Below are 14,513 nucleotides of genomic sequence, written 5' to 3'. Positions count from 1 at the left end.
GAGCCTGTTGGTTTTCATTTCTGTGCAGTTTCAGCCTCTTCTTTTTCCAAGCATGTGACTCCAAGGAGTGCTTGTCTCCCTTCAGACCTAAGAGTTGCAGTTTCCAGAATTTTAACTGGTGTGCCCAGGGTGAAAGATGGTACAAAATTGGTATTTATTAACTATTATGAATTTTTTAATTGGATCTTAATAGGCTTGTATATAACCTTGACTCTCAATGTTATTTCTGATTGTGCAATGCAGTACCTTTCTAGTCTAGATGAAGTGAATATCAGATGGTTGGAAAACAGTGTATTGAAAGTAGTTCACAGTCAAAAGAGAAGAGTTGCAGTCAAGAGAGACCTGTAATAAATGTGCAACTCTTCAACAAATGGTTGCACAAATACAAAACCAGGAACAACTAGCTAGGTTACAGTTCTGTGGGAGAGGAACAGGAGTTAACAATGTCGCACTGGTGCTAAAAAGGCAGTCATTGTACTGGAATGCATACAGAGAGAAACAGCCTCGAAGAAGGGGGAAACAGTCCTGCTCTTCTCAGTCTTGCTGAAGTCCAAGGTTTTGGAACTACAGTTTATGAAGGGTGTGAAGAGTTGGAAAGACTTCAAAGGAGAGCAGCAGATATGACTGGAGTTCTAGAAAACGTGTCCAGTGAGGATGGATAAAAGGGAGTGAGGTTGTGAAGCCTGTAGAGAAGACTAAGGAGAGCCGTTAATAAACCTTTACTGCATTAAAAAGTTTGGCGCAAGGAGAAGGAAATAATCTGTTGGCGATTCATCGTAATTAGGACAAAAAATAACAGGTTTATGTTGCTGTAGGGTTTAAGCTGACATTAGGAAAATCTTTCCAAAAGTTGAGGTAGTTAAACCTCTATGATAATTTGGTTGGAGAGATTGTGGCATCTCTGTCACTGGAGAATCTTAAAAACAGGTTAGATAACTACCTGTCAGATATGGTTGATCACATATCGGGCAGCAGGATGGACTAGATCTGTGTATCTCGGTCAGTGAACCATAGGACATCAGAAGCATTTTCAAGAAATTTCAGCTGAACAAAAACAAGCAGCAAGCTGTAGAGAAGCAAAGTGGGGAAAAAATTTACAGATGTTCGAAGTTAGACCTGATTTCTAGTGGGCCTGAAATGAATTGTGATGACACTCCTCAAAATGGCCTCTGAATTTTTTTCAAAAAGGCTTAGGGGAGCTTTAGATTTAAAGAGAAATACTGGTGCGGGTGACCTTTTGAGATCCCTTTAGCCCTAATTCTATGCCATTGCTTGCCAGAAAGATTGTTAGTTACGTGTTTTGTGAAATAAGGCATAACACAAATTACCACATGTAAATTTAAAAATAAGAACAAATCTTGAATTTTTTTTCAGATTCCATTCACTAGGTCCTAGTTTAAGGTAGGAGATGCTTTTAAATTCACAAGAACAAGGGCTGTCTGAAATTTTATTTAAATTTGCAGAGGGTTATTGTTTGTAAAGACAATTAGCAGATGACTCAACATATAAACAGAAGAATATTTAAGCATGAGCATGTTTTTACCTTCAAATCTTACCCCTCTTCAATAGGACTGCTTGTATGCTTTAAGTTGCCCCAGTGCTTTGCTGGATTAGTGCTTTGCCAGAATGTTTTCTTCCCCCAGGCCATTAATTCCACATTGAAACTTTTTAACTGCATTCATATCTTGATTTGCAAAGTATTTGCTTTTCCTGTTTCAAAAGCTTCAGTGGCAGACATTATACAACACATAGCTTTAAACACTGGTGTCCTTCCACCCACTTCTAAGGCTTGTTTTCTTTTGTAATAAAAAATGGCTTTCGCAGTGATCCAAATTACAATGGCCGGTGTACTCTGGTGAAGTTATTACTGTGCCTATGTTATGTGCTGGAGTCACTTTTCATAACATTCGAAAATAAATGAATCCCATCAAAATGAATGGGATTCTTGCATTATTGATCTCCAAGGAATTCTGTGTGGAAACAGTAATTGTAAAGCATACTTCATTGCTGGGCTCTCTCCCCCACCTCTTTGTTCATCAAGTGCATTACTCTAGAAAGCATGTCTCTTCATCTTGTGACGGTTTATATTATCAAGTGTGCCCTGCTTCTGCAGTTCTTTTTATGTTCCCCTAGTTACTTGCATGGAGAAACTTTAAAATAGAGAGGAGGAAGGAGAGGTAACATGCTGAGGGTTTGGGGCTGTCACTATTGTGTGAAGAGTCAAATCTTTCTTTTGGAAAATAATGCCACCGTGGGATTTTGGTGACTGTCCAAAGTACTTGGACTTTGCATTCGTGTTTTATTAGCTGATTCTGTTAATGGAATAATGAAATAGTAAATCATCAGACAGCTACATACAAAATATTAATACATGACCTAAGTAATCACTTAGATTATTTATTCTGTTTGGCTCTTGAAAATTACTGCATTCCTTAAAGGTAACACAAGTAATATGAAATGTTTTAGCATTTGCCATGGACAGTACTGAACTGACTGGCTTGAACTCTTCAAACAGATATTGTTAATAAAATAAAAGCATGTCAAATTAAATTGTCATAATTGATGTATTTGTGTAGCAAGTTGCAAAGAAAAGACCATGCTGCCTATATTTAGGATTCATAGTTTATGCCAGAACGTAACATTTCAATTAGAATATGTAAGAGCGCAGCACTGGCAATTATTGAGCCATATCCTTAATTTAAAAATACTGTGAGTTCCATAATGCTGCTGTCAGTGTAAATACCCCTGATGTCATCAAGATCTCCCTTTGAAGTGTCTCTACAGATTCACATTTTCATAATTTCCATATAGACCTTTAATTTAAAATAAAACTGAAAAAGGGCAATAGCATAGCTAATTAAAACTTGGGCAAATAAAAGCTTGTACTAATCTTTGCCACTGATGTGTGACCACCCTTAAAATCTCTATTCAGCAATTGCTAGTCTTACATCCACAATTTCCCTGACATCCTTAAAATCATACCCATCATGTTTTACACGTTGAAGGAATATGTAGAATTTAGCAAGATGAAGCAGTGTAGGCTCTGTTCTAATTCAGTAATAAGAATAGGATAACAAACTGCATTTTTGTGTACTCAGACCGATACAACTTAAAACTCAGCTCTGTGCTTACAATTTAGTTTTAATACCTACTCAAACTCTTAGACTTGGAGTATAAGACTAGACTAGACTGATGGCTCTTTTGCTTCCCTGATTACTCCATTACTTTGGGTAGAAGTCCTAGCTCATGAGCCTTTCTGTCACATCTATCCAAAATGGGAATTGAAGACATTGTTAGTTCAATCATCTCGGTTTGGTTTGGTTTGGTTTTTGTTTTCTTAAACAAATCTAAAGGTCAGTCTGGTGGTGTTTCCTTCTCTGTTTTTGTTCCTTTGTAGAGAGAAGACATTTCCATGCTGCAAACAATTCTTTCCTATCAGCCACAAATTTCCCTTTGCTCCTTTCGCTCTCCTCCCCCTCTTTTCTCCAGCTTTCCCAGAATTTTACCTATTCTGTTGTTTTGATTTCTACCCAGAAAGGAGAAGATGGTCTTGGCAGATATTACAACCTTGTTTAGCAGGTGGGATTTTAGTTTTATAACAGGTGTCTTGGGGCATGGGAGGATGCGTGGTCCTACAGGTGCCTTAGCAGTTTGCCTAATTCCTCCATTCCACTTGGACTATAACACTGAAATTTTGAGGGTACAGTAGCAGGACTGGTCGTTCTTCAGTGCTGTATCTCATTTTGCTCGACTACAGCTCCTTAAATGCAAAGCAGCTTTAGAGAAGATCAGGATAGTTAGACGGCCTTTTCTTAGCCTCTGCTTATACATTTTTCACATACTTAAGCAAGGTGGTTTGGAAGACCTCATATTTTAAGTGGTCTTTGAAAGCCCAGAGGTGGCATCACCAGTCTTGGCATCATCATACTTGTCATGATTGTCTATTCTGCTGTTCCACTGCTTTGATAAAAAGAAATGTTTCAATGCTGGGTGCCCTTGAGTTGTAATGTAGCTTTTTCATTGATAGTTCTCATCCTCTTCCTTGGAGCCCCATAGGTTAGTTTGTTTGGCTGAGGGCAGAGTAGAGGGCTTTGAAAATGAGATATAATTGCGGTAGCCCTCCCAGGAGGGTTAGGTAACCTGAGGTGCTCTGGGACAGGTTAATGCTCCAGGGCAGAAGGCACTAAAAAGAAATGAGAGACCAGCTAGACTGTGTCCTGCCAGAACAGTACTTCTCCTTTTGGGCCACTTACAGTGTAGACAGCCTCTATGTTTAATAAGTTGAACGTAATTTATCAGCCCAATTGGATTTTAGCCTGGAGATTCTCTGACAGGTTCCAATTGCATAGATTTTTCTTGCAAAGCAATTAGCTCACCAGTGGCTTCTTCTGCCGTGTTTGTACCCTTTACTCAGTTCTTGAATGTCATAAAATAAAGCCATAGTCTCCATGCAGAACGCCAACACCTACCTGCACATTTCAATTACTAGAGCAAAATTAGTAGAAGACTCAAGTCATAAGCTTTATTGACCACAGCTGCCTTCAGGATGATGATGCTCAGTGTCAGGGAAATGTGTCTTCCAAATACTGTGGAACTGATCTGTCAAAGGTCTTCAGTTTCTTTTAACCACTGCAGCTCACAGCTTACCACCTGGAACAGAAGGCTCCCTGCGTCATCCAGATGCTCTAGGTCCAGTAGGACCTGGATAAAACACTGTCCTTTCTTCCTCACATAGAAGTCATGCCACGATTCTCTTGCCATGGTGGCTCTGAGGATAATCACATGGGGAGCTTTTCCTGCAAGGTGTCAAGGAGACCAATTCAATTTGCAGTGCCTTTCCCCTTTTCCCTCAGCCATGACTGGCTTGTTCTCTCTCATCTTTGTAGCTGAAGTCAGGCATCGTGTGTAAAATAATACGATGGTGCAGCGGTGTACTGTGGCATTTTCATCACAGTTCCTTTCGACCCAGACTCTGTAGATGCTTTTTCTCTTGGCCCCTTTTGTGGTAGCATTTTTGTTGTGGATTCTTTTTTCTTTCTCATGTTCTTTGCTCAGACAGATAGAATGGTGGCCAACTCCTTGCTGATTGTGACTTGCAACATTGAACTTGGCTTGAAGTAATCAGCCCATTTTTCTCTTTCAATTATAAACATTTTGAGCATTTGGAAATCCTTGTAAGTGGACTGATGCAGTTAGCAGCTTCTATCAGCATTTCAGATTAATGGCAGATGCCCAAAGCTTTTCTTGTGGCATTTTGGCAGTTTGAGGAAAGCATTATAACTTTCATCATCTACTTTTGCCAAATGGATCAAATTATTCCAGTTGCCAGGAAGATAAAAATCAGCAGTCTGGAATCTTCTTTGATCTGTTTTTTTCTGGACATGGAATGTAACAAATGGAGGATTATCAACCCTACTTGAGAGACTGCTGCCTGTTGGTTGCGTTTGCTGTGTGGGTTTTGTGATGGTGGTTTGGTTTTTTTTTCCCTCCCTGTGTATTTCAAAATTAAATTGATGGGGTTTTTTGATTCAGTCTGCAGGCAACACATCTTTCAGTCTGTTCTCATTGCAGTTCAGAATGAATGTAAATTAAATACAAATTAAGTATATGTGTATCTATTTATGTATGTAGCTAGAAGATGTTATTCCTTCTGGGGAGTAATGATTTTGTAGTTCAAATATATTTTAATAAATCTCAACATCATCTTTTTAATCCTTGTCTAGTTCTAATTTTTAAAAGATTCCTCAATCCTAGGGTTTTTTAAAAACTGGTCTCAGTCAACTTTTATTTCCCTTATTTGCAGTGTTTTTTCTCATATCTGTTTATTGTTCCCTAATATGACTAGTGGATGCATCATAGTTGGTGTTTCCCACATATTAGCAATTTTGCCCATAATTGTGGATCCAAGATGGGACAGAGGCAAGAGTGGTGGGGATTTTGGAGTCCTTTGTTTTTCAGTTTTGTGTGTTGTATTTTTCTCTAGTTTTAGTGTATGGATCTGATAGACTAGACAACCTCTCCCTTTTTTATTTGTCCTTCTATTTGGGCTTCATTTACGTTGGAATCTGCTTTAGTGTATTTCAAGAAAGAGTAAAGGCCCCATTAATTGAAGCAACTGGGTTGAAACCAACCCAACAGTCGTCTGATTTTATTTGGTTTTGTTTTCTGAGGGGAAGAAAAATGAGGTAAGTAACTCTTCTACTTTTCTGATTTGTCCACAATTAAAATATTTGATTTTTGGAAAGTGCAGTCAGTTCAAGGAATATGTTGTCAGTTAATTAAAGAAATAAACCCCTACTTTTTTCCTAATTTATTAATTCTATCTTCTGTCCAAAACAAAGAAGCTAGAGTAGGTAGAACCAGCAACATAGGTAGGAACGATACTCTGGGTTTCTTTTCCCCTTCATGTAATGCTGCTAAATGCACATCTTCAGTACTTCCTCTGGATTTGGGACCCTGACCATGTTTTATATTTCTCATGGGTGATGTCTTGTAGACAGGCAGGGACAAACTGAGTATGCAGATCTCATGAAGAGCTCATTTAGATTATGGATGGTGTTGTGCTGATAGATTTGTCGTCAACATAGTTTTAGCATTGTTAGCCCAGGTGGCAGCTCAGAAGTGTGAGGGAGCAGTGGCTTACAGCAGTGTGTGCTGCCACAGTAGGAGCACTAATGTGTGGGGAAGGGAGGGAAAGGGAAAGTGAGACATAGGAAAGGAGAGAAACTTGATGGATGCCCTGTTCATGTAATTCTGGGTGTGTCACTACCATGAAACTACTTAAACTCTGAGGTGAACTACATGTAATTTTTTGTTCTCTGAGCTGTTAGAGCTTCGCTTCATCTCAGTAGAGTTTGAGAACACCCTATGATGAAGAGCATAGAGGTACCACTTGACACCGGCCCATCAATTGGGTCAAATTGTCTGCTGAGTTTTGGCTTGGTGATAAGAGGGTTTAATAAGTGCTAATTTCTTCCAAATGCTCCCCCTTTGATCCTCCTTCTTGTGGTAGGGGAATCCATAAGGCATCTGCTACTGCATAGTGTAGCGCTTGACTCTGGAAGAAGTTCTTAGTTTATATTAGGATATTCTATGAATTCTGCTACAGAATTCTGATTCTATTTGTGTATGGATGTTTTGGATTTATAGATTGTTCTTAACCTGGCTTTTAATGGACCACAGTGCAATTGGTTGCGAACTTAACACTGATCTGTGCATGTGAGTTTAATAACACCTCTGTACTTTAAATGCTAAAAGCATATGCTGGCCTGATCTGTAGTGCTTCCTCTGCCTGGTTCATTTTCTGCCCTGCTTCATGGGCAGAAATATAGCTGGCTTCACAAGTTAATGGTTGTTCTCAGTGGGTCATCTTTACCTCTTTGCTCAGGCTCATGTTTCCTTTATTTTCTGGGACAATTTGAATTAGTAACTTCTTGAAATGAATAAATTCAAAAGATTTTTTTTCTCCACGTTTTCTGGAAGTTCAGGCAGAATGCTCTCTATCAGTTGCATTCAGCTCCTGGTGGGGGTATTTTTCATATCAGTAGCAGCTAGAGTGGCATGTTTTAAAAGAGAAGGAATGCAGACGGTAGTGTGGCATAGAAGGTTAGGGTCTTTTGTGTGACCATTCATCACTCCAGGTCAAACCTTAGAATAGACTGAGCTAGAAGAATGTAGACCTGGATAAAGAAGATGGATTTTTTTTTTTTTCCTTCCCCCAAGTACCTTGGTAAAGTTAAGATTAGATTAAGAGCCTTAAACTGTATTTTTATGAATTAAAGCTTGCTTTGATGTTTCATATTTCTGCTTTTGCTCCTTTTTTAAAAAAAGGAAAAAATAATTCCTAATACTGGTAAAAGTGCTTATAGGTCATATTAAAAATTACATATATAAGGTAATTTAATTTCTGAAGTAGTGAATACTTCAGCACCAATGTGTATGTACATGCTGCTATGTGTACACTGTTTATGCCACTTTGCTTTAATCTTGTTCTTTGGTGTCGTGTGTTGTCAACCAATAAGAAAGGAGAAAAATCAAAACAACCTTGGAATATAAACTGAAAAGATGTAAGTGTTGTGTTACAGGGTAACGTAGTAGCTTTAAAAAAAGTAAAAAAACCCCAAAACCAACCAAACAAAAAAACAAAGAGAAAAACACTGAACACAAAGAAAACCACAAAACAATGGACCGTGTGAAAATGAACAAAGCTGAAAGTAGCAAATAGAAGTGTCTATCTGAGATAAAGGCGGCTATTGTACCCCATATTTTAGGGTTGAGGTCTCTGGGAGATGGTGAGCACTTCACAATGGGATGCAGGAATTCAGATTCTCTAGGAGTTGGATTTTGGGAGAATAGAAGGAGAGTATCTGAGGAAATAAGCCAGGAAAGTGAGGAGCTGGAGAGTAGGTAAGACACAGTGAAGTGGAGGAGAAAGTAGACCAAGGGCTTAAGCAGGTGAATGTTGCCAGATTTTGTTGTGTTGTTTTGACCTGTTAGCACCCTGCCCCTTCAGCTGGGTATTACCATCCCTGTGATACGCTATTTCCTCAGCTTTTCCTGTTCATGTAATGGGTCTGTAAAACAAACAGCTGTCTGCAGCAGGCAATGCACGTTGGCCTCTAATGCCCTGCTGCAGCCTGTGCAAGGGCTGGCGGGTTACATCCTTCTTATGTAGTCCAAGTGAGATTTGACAGAGCCCATCTGCAAGAGTGATGAGGGTAGGCAGGGGATTGTCACGTGGAAGGAGGAAAGTATGTAGGAGAGGTAGTGAGGTAAATAGTGAGCTTTAGAAAGATAACAAAACTGGGATGATGCTCTGTTTCATATTTGTGGAGACAGAGGTTTGGAGAGGCGAGAAAGGTGTAAACTCATCAAAGTTTGGGGCGCTGAACAAGTCATCTGCTGTGTGTTACTGGGAGTTTAAAGTGAAATTTTGAACAAGAAAAAGCCCCTAAGAGACAGGGAAGGAAGTATCTCTTACTGGTCAAACAAAGAATTGTAAGAAGAGCTGCTGAAAAATAGTGCAACTTCTTTAGCCTCCTGTTTGTCACACAGTCTGCTGTGAATTTATATTGCTTCAGTTTGGAAGTATTGTTTAAGAGGCATTCTTGGTTTTACCCCTTCAACCAAACGCAGTGCAAAGGATCTACTGCTGTCAAGGGGTATCAGAAAGACCGTTCAACAACAACATTGTTCAGTGTGTAGATTTTAAGCAGCCCCAAGGTCTCTGTACCTTTCTCTGAGACTACTCAGTTGCTTACAAGGAGTATTTGAAAGGATTATTTTAAACTTGCTCTCTTTTTTATGGATGTGGAACCTGGAACAGTGCTCTAACAGCATCTTCCAGTGCAGAGCTGTCTCCTGAAAATCCCTATGTTCTCTTTCTTAACAAATACCAACTTTCAGGACCTAAGAATTTGCTGTTCTTTTCCCTTTTACTCCCCTCTTAGGTTTCTTACCTTTCCGCTCTTCGTCTCTTGCCTCTTTTCCATTCTCTTAAGAACAGGATGTTCTTGTAGTACCCATGGGCTTTGCCAAATTTGCCCTTATGCGAAATGATGTTTTAAACTAGTGTTAAGCCTATAGAAGACCTACAAACCACTGACCAGGGGAATGCTTTTAGGAGGAGTGGGGCAAAAAAGTAAGAGGAGAAGGATGGTTTCTTGAGCTCTGGTACGTGCAGTTTTTGCGTTTCAAAACTGTCCCTTTGTACAAAAGATGCAGAAGTTTGTTTACCTCTTGAAGCATCTTTGAATACTGTTTGACATGCTTGCTTCCAGTACCACCTGCTCTAGCATTTCTCAGGTTATGTTTTCTTCCTGTTACTAGGTGCTCTATGATTATATATGTATTTTTATATACATATTTATATTATATATTGCATACCTTGTTAAGTCTCACTTCTTTCCTTCTCTTGACAGCTGCAAATCAAAAAGAGCCCTTGACTCCTAAATTTAAAGTGAAAGAGGAGCCTAAGGATGAAGAGGCTGCAAGTTCAGCCTTATCTCAGTCCAGCTATGTGTTCAGCCAGGAATCCGAACCCTCAGCTACAAACATCCCTGAGGAGAAACTCAAGCCACAGGAAGCACAGGCAAATGTAATGAGGCAGGACATGTCAGTCAAGGCAGCATCTGAACTCCTCATGAAGCTCTCAGGTAGATATTTAATAATATTCAACTTCTTAATTTTTTTTCATGTATGCTAGCAGGGTTGCCTTGCAGAAGGAATATATAGCTTTAGTAGCAAGTGGAGGAACAATTGAAAAGGTCTGTCTACACAGATTCATGTACATAAGACATCTCAGTTTGGTCTGTCGCCATAGTATTCAATTATCTGTGCTCTGGTTTTCAAATTAATGACTATGGGATAAGTCAAAAGAAATGATGCCTTAAAGCTTTTAGGTATTGTCATTTTTAAAATGTACCAAAACATGTTAATACCAATTTATTCACATGTCACTTCATTAACATCATAAGAATGTGTGTCTGTACTGAACTGTACCTGATATAGCATTATAAATGATGACTTTTAAAGCCTTTTATTTTTTCTGACGATATCTTGTACTCAGAATTATAAGATACACTGTTAAAAAAATAATGTGAAGTGAGCCAGCTTTCTGCTGTTAGGGGGACCACTTGAACTTCCCTACATTGCATTAGTGATACATACTTCTGCCAGTCAAGTAGACAGTATGCATGTGTATACACATATGTACTGTTACAGCTGGAGGGAGTCAATTAAAAATGTATCTTCTGCTAATTATGCTTTGTCTTAACTGTCAGAATTGAGGTTTAACTTTAAGGGAAAGCAAAAGGGGTGAATTCTCCCTGCTGGGAACAGGTTAAGTGAATGACAAAAAGGCTTTGAACTTCTAATAGACTTGAATTTTTAGGACTGAGATGTGAAAGTCAGTCAGGGAAGCTGGGTTTCATACTTCTGCACCTAAACTGGATCAGTTAGTTTTTAAGTCTTCTCCAAAACTGCACAAGACTTATTTTCTTAAGTCAAAGTCATATAGTAGGTGACAGTGGAAATGCTTACAAGTTTAGCAACTTCTGAAATCCCTGCCAAACCTATCTGAAATTATTTGGCTCGATTGGATACTGTCAACATTGAACTTGAGCTCTAATTTGTACCTGAAAGACTTTAACTGACTAGTATCTCCCCCATAAATTCTAACATGTAATTAATTCATTCCTGTTCAAACCCACATACTTTAATTTGCAGAAGAATTTGGATCATTGATCTGCAAGCCTTCCATGTTAATGGTGCAAAAAGTGCTTCCCAGGTGCAAAAGTTGATCAGAGCAGAAGTTTCCCAATTTTTCACAGACTCCCAAATACTAAACATTTGGTTATTGATTATAGCACATGGTTGCTGCTGGTAGCTGGTTTGAGTATGGTGTTTTGGTAACAGAACTTTACAGCCTAATGAATGTTAACCCATGACTTTATCTTTTCTTGGTGCATATAAATATATATAACTATTTTCATAAAGAAAGATCGCCGTAGCTTAATGATTTCTCAAGTACTTCAGAGACACTAGGATTCTTGATTGTGAAACCTGAATTCAGCACTAACAGGCTGTGTTTAAATAGTTTTACTACAGACTATTACATTAGAATATTTGTGCCTTAAATATGTGGTTTTATGAGTGAAATCTCAGACAAGTCTTCAGTCACTTCGGTTGGGAACTCCCAGTTTTGAAAGGTTGTAGTAAGAAATACAGTAGTTTAACATTTCTCTTCTTATCTCTTAGCAATTGAGCAGGTTTTGCTGATAGTGGTCTTTTTGGTTAATCCGTAGATTAGAAGATAAAGAATTACTGTAGGATTTACTTAGTCGGTATTGGAGGCAGTTGGTATTCCTGAATCAGCCAGTGGGTGGGGTTATACCAAGTTTATCAAATACACTGTTTTTGACCTGCACTTTTCTGAATTACCGTCTAAGGCAGAAACTGTAAAGGAGGAAAACACTAAGATACAGTTTAAAGGAGGACAAATATAAGAGGAATATCTAAGATCAATAGCCTCTTTAGGTTTTTTTTAATGTTTACTTTATCTGATAGAATGCAGATTTTTCTTAAGCAATTCTTCACTCTGTTTTTGGTGATTTAGAACTTTTAAGCCACTTCTTCAGAATAAAGTGAAAATAAGAACAAACTTCCTCCTTTTTTCCTGGTACAGGAGGCGGGTGGCGGGGGGAGCAGGGGAAGGACAGGAATGAGTATGTCTGGAAGTTCTACTGTCAGTGGGAAACCTTCAGTCAAGTGCCCTTATTAGATTTATTATATAATTGGGTTTAAGTCAGGGCCTTCCGGACTCTATATATTCTTGGTAAAGACTGAATGGATTACATCCTTGCTTTGTTATTTTCACTTTTCTCTGTGTATTACTAATTACCAAAACCTGCACTGCATGCAAATTCAGCAAGGCATTTCCGACATAATACTATTTTGCTTTCTGCATTCCTGATATACATGCTTCTGTTATCCCCTGAGCAATAATATTGCTGATTGTTGCAGCCTCATGGGAGCCTCTTGGGATTTAGGCATAGATCTTGCTGTCTCCTTTGATGTGAAGGATACACTGGTTTATATTTTTCACTGGGAAATCTCTTTTCCCAAACAGAGATGCTGTGTGACTAGCTCTTGGCTGAGCTTCTACAGTGTAGTGGAAGGCCTTTCCAGCTCTGGAGCCTAGTTTGGGCTGGTGCATACTGTGAGAGACTTACTGCAAATCACTAGCCACTGTAATGGAGGGACTTGTCAGCATGCTTCTAGCAGCACACAACCAGTGCTTAAGATCAGGCCCTTATCCTGCATATTTGGTGGAGCTGGACCTTATCGGGAGATGCTATGGCCTTTTATACCAGTTTTTTTCTCCACTGTGTCCCACTTGGATTCAGATCTTCTGCCTCACAGTTCACAAATGTGACACCTAGTCACTTGATACGTAGTCATACTTCTTCCAAAGAATTATTCAAGCTAAGGGGCTAATGTCTTTTGGGCATGTCTAGGCAGACCTCATTTCCATCCAGATAGTCAAGACAAAATTTCCTAATTACTGATCTACTATTTAAAAATAAATGAAATGCCCATTTGGAATAAATGGTATTTGGGGGTTAACAAGGCAAAGTTTGAGCCTCAGTGCAGACTTTCAACCTACATTTTACAGAAGAACATAAAATCACTACCATGATTTATATGAACGTACAAAGATGAGCTGTGAATTCTGTCCATTACTAAGTCTTGACTGGAGACTAGATCGAGTGGTAAGCAAACGGATTTGAGGAGATAGTGGAGTGGGGCAAATAGCTCTCATCTCTGTTTGGAAGGGTGCCATCCCTACAAGATTTTAAATTCCTGTTCAATGTTGCACAAAATCACTTACAAAAAATGTAAGTAATCTATTTCTAATACACCTGGACCAGCTTTCAACATTCTTACCAATTCTCTTTCATGGAAAAGCTAATTTATTTGTCAACATGTTTAATTAAGTGGTGTACCCGGTGATCCCTGGTCAGTTTTATGCACTCGGTCTTGTAAATAGAAAGGTAGATTTCAGAGGAGACTGAAATTTAAAATAGATGTTTGCATTTACATGCGAATGTTTGAGGCTAAAAACTCATTTTCTGTTTAAATAGTCACGCTGCTAGTATGTTTTGGGCATGTATTATCTTTCAGAAGCATACGGTGTTTTGCCACCTTGTCCAAAAATGAATGCATAGCTGGAGGTGTATAAAAATCTATTCCAGGTACTAGCATTTTATAAGTAATATTTTACCCTGTTGCCTTGAACTATAACATTAGTATGCGCTCATCTTTCCTAGAAATGTTGTCCGAATCACATTTGCCTTTATTTCAACTATATCTTATTTGTGAAATGTAGTCATTTTGCATTTCGCTAGTAACTTAGGTTGTTTTCTCTTCTCTCTTTTCAGTGGATCAGTTCCCCATGTATTGCATATATGCTTGTTATCACTAGCAAATGCATGACCTTTGTACTATTTTCATTTCCTTTGGATTTTTTTTACTTCAGTCCTCGGGTTGCACAGTGCTTCTTGTGATACACCAATTCCGCAGTACCAATAGTGTGTCATAATTTTGAGTTATCGGCAGATGCAATTAGTGCATACTTACTTTTTGTGCCAAGATCACGAAGTAAAATGTTGCGTACAATTGATTCCAAAAGCATTCTTGATCAACTCCGTTATCACCTAATTATATGACAATTCCTCTTTCAGCACAACTGGTTATTCTCATTAGTGTGGGGGTTTGGTGTGGGTTTTTTTGTTTTTTGATTAAGTCCTTAGCCGCTTGAAATCGTTTATGCTAATTTCCTATTTTGTACCTTGTAGTTAATTTTTTTGACACTGTATCTTACATTTAACTGAAACCACATGGATTAGAACTTCTATTTAAAAAGAGGAAGAAAAAGAAGAAAGAATGATAGTACAATTCTAGCATAAGATGAAGGCCAGAACACCTCAATGCTACCCCCATTCTAAAAATGG

At 38.6% G+C, this 14,513-nt stretch overlaps 1 protein-coding gene across 1 annotated transcript in view; it reads left to right on the top strand.

Moving 5' to 3' along the window:
• ZNF827 (zinc finger protein 827) overlaps positions 1–14,513 on the top strand; it is a gene marked incomplete at both ends in the record, with an annotated part of 103,678 nt that overhangs the window by 46,694 nt on the left and 42,471 nt on the right. The window contains one exon of the mRNA XM_081999258.1: positions 9,921–10,154. Within this exon, the coding sequence (XP_081855384.1) occupies positions 9,921–10,154 (234 nt within the window). The remainder of the gene's footprint in view (positions 1–9,920; positions 10,155–14,513) is intronic.

Source organism: Phaethon aethereus (genome assembly GCF_964289735.1).
Source record: "Phaethon aethereus genome assembly, chromosome: 4".
In the NCBI taxonomy this organism is placed as follows: Eukaryota; Metazoa; Chordata; class Aves; order Phaethontiformes; family Phaethontidae; genus Phaethon; species Phaethon aethereus.
The sequence above is the reverse complement of the archived record's forward strand: the minus strand, read 5'-3'. Positions and strand labels throughout refer to the sequence as shown.